General features: G+C 34.1%; 1 protein-coding gene across 1 annotated transcript in view; it reads left to right on the top strand.

Moving 5' to 3' along the window:
• LOC117123785 (sialidase-1-like) overlaps positions 1 to 7,080 on the top strand; it is a 14,637-nt gene that overhangs the window by 1,989 nt on the left and 5,568 nt on the right. Inside the window, exon 2 of the mRNA XM_033269799.1 lies at positions 6,591 to 6,777. Within this exon, the coding sequence (XP_033125690.1) occupies positions 6,591 to 6,777 (187 nt within the window). The remainder of the gene's footprint in view (positions 1 to 6,590; positions 6,778 to 7,080) is intronic.

Below are 7,080 nucleotides of genomic sequence, written 5' to 3' on the forward strand. Positions count from 1 at the left end.
GAATAAAAAGGAAGATATCATAATGACCAGACTCACAACACCCTGCAACCCCTTCTCCACTTCAAAAACTCCTTTGATCTATGCTGCCCGATGGCGTAACCACTGGGGGACAAGGGGAAAATATCTATCTTTGGAAAATCTTCCCACCCCTTTATAAATGCCCTTTTCATCCCCTGAAAGTGCCTAAAAACCTCAAATTTCTCGCGCTTCGCGCGCATTTCTTGTTAACATGGGCCAATTTCCTCTAAGAATTGCACATTTTAGGGAGTTTTGATCAATTCCAACAAATTAGAATTAAAAACACCGGGTGACAAGGGGAAAATATTCATTTTTGGAAAATCTTTCCCCACACCTTGACAAATGCATCCTCTGAATTAAAGTGCCTAAAATTCTCAAATTCTTTGCGCGCATTTCTTGTTACGGTAGGCCAATTTCCTCTATAACTTGCACATTTTAGGGAGTTTTCATCAATTCCGACGAAATTAGAATTAAAAACACAAAAAATTTTTGCGCGCTTCGCGCACATTTTTTAGGGCTTTTAAATGTTTATCATTTTAAGTTATTTAAACACATAACAGTCCCAAACTCAAGAAAGACAAATTTAAGATAGATAGTTTTAACCTAAAAGAAGGCGTCATTGTGTATTGATGGTGAAAGAATATGATTGTAATAAATAAAACCATGAAGAAAATGTTTATATTTAAATTTCCAGAGAGTGGACATTCATCTTTTTTCATGCAATTGCAGAGAGTTTTTGGCTGTTGTTGCTTAGCAACCAGAAGCTGTTTGTTGTGGGCTTTGATTATACTGCCTCACCTCATCCATCATCTACAAAGCCACTGTCTACTCAGATGATGACAAAAAATGCTACATCGGGCTCACTGACACACCGTTCAAAACCCGATACACAAACCACAAATACACTTTTAACACCTCCAAACACAGAAACAGCACCGTACTCTCCAAATACGTATGGAAATTAAAAGATAGCAACACACCCTACAACATTAAATGGTCTATCATCGACAGAGCATCGGCTTACTCCCCAAAAACAAAACGACGCTGTAACCTGCGCATAGCCGAGAAACTTCACATAATATATTCAGACAAACAAACAAAAGAACCGAGCTATTGTCTAAATGCAGGCACAGCAACAAATACCTACTTAAAAACAATTAACTCATTTGCATTTTCACCTGTCTTAGCATTCATATACTCGCACAACCCTTGTATTCTCTCTCTCCTGAAGATTGCATTAGCATGAAACAGTCTGTAGAGTGATAATACCCAGTTCTACAAGTTCTACATTTTCAATACTTTCAATATTTACGCTCTGCATTATCACGTGTATCGAGCACTATACGTTGCTAGTATTGCCAACTACATTTATTCATTTTATATATATATATATATATATATATATATATATATAATGAATATATATATATATAATGAATATATATATATAATGAATATATATATATATATATATATGTTTAAATTACATACTGTATATAATATGTTTAAATTATATATATATAATTTAAACATTATATATATATATTATATATATACAGTATATTTATTTAAACGTAACAGAAGATATATATGCGTGTGTGTGTTTGGAACAACAAACAGTAAATACATCTTGAAAACTGTTGTGGTGTTATAAATAAATACATATACATACAATACAGTATATATGTATATACAATGACAATTGTATGTATAAACTATAAAATTTGACAAGAGGAAACACCAGTGGTTGATGAAACTAAAGATAATTCCTATTTGAATCATTACCTTAAAAAATCTCCAAGCTTACTACCAGGGTTCGACAGGCCACAAATACATGACATATATCATAGTTTATTGATACAGTAGTATAGTAACGGCAGCACTGTGCTCCATTTCTCAGCTATTGTACATTCCCCTCAATTCGCTAAACACTTATGAATAATGCATAAGCCACGGTTGAAAAATGTAGCTTATAAATATGCATAGTGAACCTCACTGTTGTGACCGCTAAGAAGTGACTACCGTTGATAACATCGAAGAAAGCTCGCATTAAGTTTAAATTCATACACTGCTTTTTTTATTATATATATATATATATATATATATATATATATATAAGCAAATAGATAAATAATAACAGTGCTCAAATGAACATGTTGTAAAAATCGTATCAAGCATAGCTTTATTTCAGTTGTATGAAAAAAAGCGTCTCTTGCCTATGTAGGCCTATATTTTTTTTAATGATAAAATATGTTCTGAAATAATTGTTAGTGAACAGGAAGTCAGAAAGATATTCTCAGACATTAAGGTGAACAAGGCCTCTGATCCGCATGTCATAAGCAACTAAATGTTAAACACGATGGTGATAATAGATAATAATAATAATATTAAAAAGTGAAAATTGCGCTAAAGGCAAAAAAATAAGTTGTGATTTGTTGATCACAATTATTATAGTTAAAGCTTACAGTACTAAGCTATATTTAGGCCGAAGTTGTCTTGGATATTAAGTAGATCCCTGATAAAAGATAATGAGAAATTTGTTGGCGCTTCATTTTGACTATATAATGGTGATGTGATGATGATGAATTTTACTATATAAAAGTTTCATTTCCGGCCATCTAGAGGTAATATTTCCTCAAATTTTCGCACCTCAGCCCCAACCATGGTGAGGCTGAGGTGGTTGTGAAATCACGGCTTTGGAGTATGTAAAGTACTTACTCAAAACCAATGTTTATAAGCTTTATTTTCTATGGTACATCACACATATTAATAAGATAAGTGGTGGATTCAAGGGCCCCTCCCCTTAAAAAAAGAAAAATATAGGCCCCCCTATCTAAATTTAAGTCTGATAGTGTAATTTCCGGCCATCTATAGAGGTGCCCTAATCATAAATTTTCTTACCTCAGCCCCAACCATGGTGGGGCTGAGGTGTGTGGTTCCTCAATCTGTAAAAGTCCCTCCCTGGGTCACCTTTCCTGGATCCACCACTGTTGAGTTTATATAATTATTTTTAGGCTTACTAATAATATTTATGAGCGTTTATTGCAATTTTAACTTTATCATCTCAGAACAACCATTACAAATTTCAGAGCGCGCTACTTTCCAGAGGGCTTCTCCCCTGGACAACCCCCCCCCCCCCCTACGTGGGGGAGGGTGTCCCCCTTTCAAAATCCTGGCTACGTGCCTGTACTGGAGTACCGCAGGGATGGTTCCTTTCACCTATGCCTATATTATTTTCGTTATACACAAGTGATTGTAAAAGCAATAATCAAGGTTGTTCAAACATAAAATATGCGGATGATATACTGTTATAACTGGCTATATGAAAAACGATCAGGCTTTTTACTTGAATGAATTAACGAAATTTGTTAAGTGTTTAGTTAAGTGTTTGTTAAGTGTTTATTTGCGACGATAACTATCTTAAAATAAATATTTAAAAAACTAAGGAAATGATAACAGAATTCCGTAAAGAACCCACTGCCCAAATGCCACTCACTATTTATGGCGAGCTTCTGAGCAAGTGGATAAGTACACTTAAGGTACGGTACAATAGACAACAAACTTAATTGGAATAAACAAACTGAAGTTACTCAATGAAAAGCAAACCAATGACTGTATTTTTAAGGAAGCTTAAGCAATTCAAAGTAGATAGAACTATTCTTCATTTATTTTGTCAATCAGTTATTCAAAGTCTTTTATTATTCGACTTAGTATGTTTCTACGGTAATATGTCTAAATTAAATAGAAACAGATTAACAAAAATATTTAGAGCAGATCAACGAATTATAGGACGTGATATTGATCTGAAAACAATGGAAGAATTATATGAAAAGTTTGTAGAGCTTAGACTAAGTGCAATAATGAAAGATACTACGCACCCTCACACAATAATTATACATACGTCAATCGTTCAGGGATTAGGCTCTGTGTACCAAGAGTTCGCTTAGCAGCTAGATACCGCAACTCATTCATATCTGAATCATTTTTTATTATAATAAATATGCAATACGTTAGTACTTACTCTTTTTTAATCAATTTTAATATCTTATCCCTTTTAACATTTATTTTTTTTAAACAATTTTAAGAAGCAGCAAATCTAATTGACTCTTGCTCTGGGTTAAAATTTTGTCATTTTATTTTATTTTTAACTATTTCAATTCTATTTTTGTGGCAAACCGTGGAACTAACGCCTGAGAATCATGTGCTCTCAATCATGTATTTTAAAATTGTTTTTATTTCACCTTGTACTTTCACATTTTTAAAAAAAATTTTTATCTGTTTATATGTCTTATATTGCCATAGAGGAAACACATTTCCATTTTATATATTGGACAATAAAGTTATCTTATCTTATCTTATATGTGTGTGGAGTGGGGGTGGTTAGAGTATATATTCGTAAGCATCTCGTTTTCATTGTTCTTTTGTTTTATTTTGCGTACCAATTGTTAACTCCTTATTTGTTTGTTAAATGATTTCTCCGTATTGGTTACTTAATAACCACCCGTTCGGTATATATCTAATCTTTTTTTATGTATTCTCACTATAACTTGGTAAAGGTCGACGACCGATGTATTGCATCGAAGAGTTTTAACAGGGGCGGGGGCAGCTGATGAAGGGAGTGCTACCATGGAAAATTGGGATGTGGCCACTAGCTGTAGGAAAGAAGTGATTCTTTTACTACTTGATCATTTTTTTTTTTTTTTTTTTTGCTCAGCATATTTTGGGCTTTCTGGTGAGCCGTTTTCATTGTTCTTTTGTTTTATTTTGCATACCAATTAACTCCTTATTTGTTTGTTAATTTATAACTTACTTAATAACTACCCTTTTCGGTATATATCTAATCTTTTTTATGTATTCTCCCTATAACTTGATAATGGTTGACGACCGATGATTCGTATTTTCAATATTAAATGTTGTGGCAAATTACAGACTAACAGTATATTTCTATTTCATTTACGTAATTATTTGCCTATGCAGCACCTGTAATTTTTCTGGTAATATAATATTTATATTTATATAATATTCAATGGGTTTCATTTCATTTCTTTAGGCACGAGGGCCCAAGAATATGCCAATAAGTGAACTTAATCACTGTCCTACGTGGCATATCCATTTAACATCAGGGGACTTAATGGACCAGTACACCGGGGTAACCCCCTACTCTTCTCGAATGCCAAAATGCGTACACTGGGCCTACGGATTAAAGTCCTTATGATCCGAGAAGACTTGTTCCACCACCGGAACCATTGGCGAGTGAGCCGTTCGAACTAACGCCGATATTAGATCTGAAGGTTACGGTGCCCCTGACTTAACCGCTCGGCCAATCTACTCGCCACCTCGTTTGCTGCGTAGTGCCGTGAACATAATGTAAACAAATGGAAAAATAATAATTTGAACAAATGGAAAATATAATTATTATTCATTCATTTGCGTATATTGTGAGTAGTGTTATACATCTATTTTCTTTCTCTGTGGTTATACATACATAAATAAGAAATCAAAGTGTTTGTATCTGCCTCAGAATACAATATTGTTTGTATGTATTGTGAATATATCCATTGAGCTGGACAATGCAAGTAATATATTGTACAGTAAAAAACAGCCATGGAACACTTCAAGGCTAAAGGTTTTAATTGCTTTATCCGGAGTTTATCTGCCGTGCACAACATATCCATATAAAACTATGCATTGCACCATACCTCCATGATTGCACCATTTACAATGTGAAGCATCCTACTCCATTGTCAGAAGTATACGTAACCGTTGCGACAGCGATTTGAGGAGCATCTCTGGGAGCTGCCGAGCTCCGATTGTGGAGCATCCACATCCACTGGATGTCTATTACCGACATTTGTTCAGTAATATTAACATTATTTAAAACGACGCTTTTAAAACAGCGGCACACGCTGTTGCGGTGCGTTCGTAAAAGTCACACAGGCCTACATAATATAAAACCAAGACATTTAATTTAATACAATAAAAAAAGTTACAAAATTGCAAAAATGTTGAGTAGGCCCCTATTTACACAGGTCATGACCTAAACGCCCGTTAAAATGTTTAGTATGGATCTGTTGTAATTTCCAAACATGAAACAATTTCAATGTCGTAAAATAAAACTGAATATAAAATGTTTATGCTTAAAATTTATGTAAACAGAACATTTATGATTATATGGCACGTCTAGATGGCCGGAAATGGCATTCTCAGACTCCAAATTTGAGTGCATTTTCTTTTTTCTCAATTTTGTTTTAATTTTAAAAAATTTACCTTAATGTAGTCCTTCGCCATGAAGTAGAATGCCTCCTCTTTTAATTCTAAAGACGACCTCCACTGAGTTTACAAAGCCCCGAAAATGGCGGGGATCTGAATTGTATCTACTCGTTTGTCCTGCATTCAATTGTTACGGTATTGATTTGTTTTACGCACTGCAACGTTTACATAAAATGTTTATGGTCAATAACGTTCCATTTTAGCCTATTAATATTCTTTATGCTTCATAATGTATGTATCTGTTACTTCTATAACATTACATTTACAATTAATGATATTATTTTTATTTTTAATGCGTTTAGAAAAGACCTATGATCATATATCAACACACACTCTGGTCATCAGGTGACAATGGAGTGAATACATATCGAATACCTTTATTGATCGCTACACCAAAAGGTACATTGGTTGCTGCTGCCGAAGCGAGGAAGACATCTAGTAAGGACGATGGACAGAAATATCTTGTTATTCGGCGTTCTATAGATCAAGGTACAAATACTCATGAGGCCTACTGTATTATAATTAAAAGTTGAATTTCTAATAACTTAATTATTACGTTAAATGAGAATCCTGAAATTGGTCCGGTTTTGTATTGACTGCACTATTTTAAGACTAAAATTCACAAAGAGTGAATAATTTATTTAGTCGAGATATATTAACACCTCCACTGAGTTTTCTCTCGCTGTGCAAATTGCTTGTTCTTGGGCAAGGCACTTTATCTACGGTTGCTTCTCTCCATCCAGGAGTACAAGTGGGTACCTGGTAGGCATGAGCGGATTTAGGGGGGGGGCC

Source organism: Anneissia japonica, unplaced genomic scaffold (assembly GCF_011630105.1).
Source record: "Anneissia japonica isolate Jap-2015-1 unplaced genomic scaffold, ASM1163010v1 scaffold25213_len355544_cov161, whole genome shotgun sequence".
In the NCBI taxonomy this organism is placed as follows: Eukaryota; Metazoa; Echinodermata; class Crinoidea; order Comatulida; family Comatulidae; genus Anneissia; species Anneissia japonica.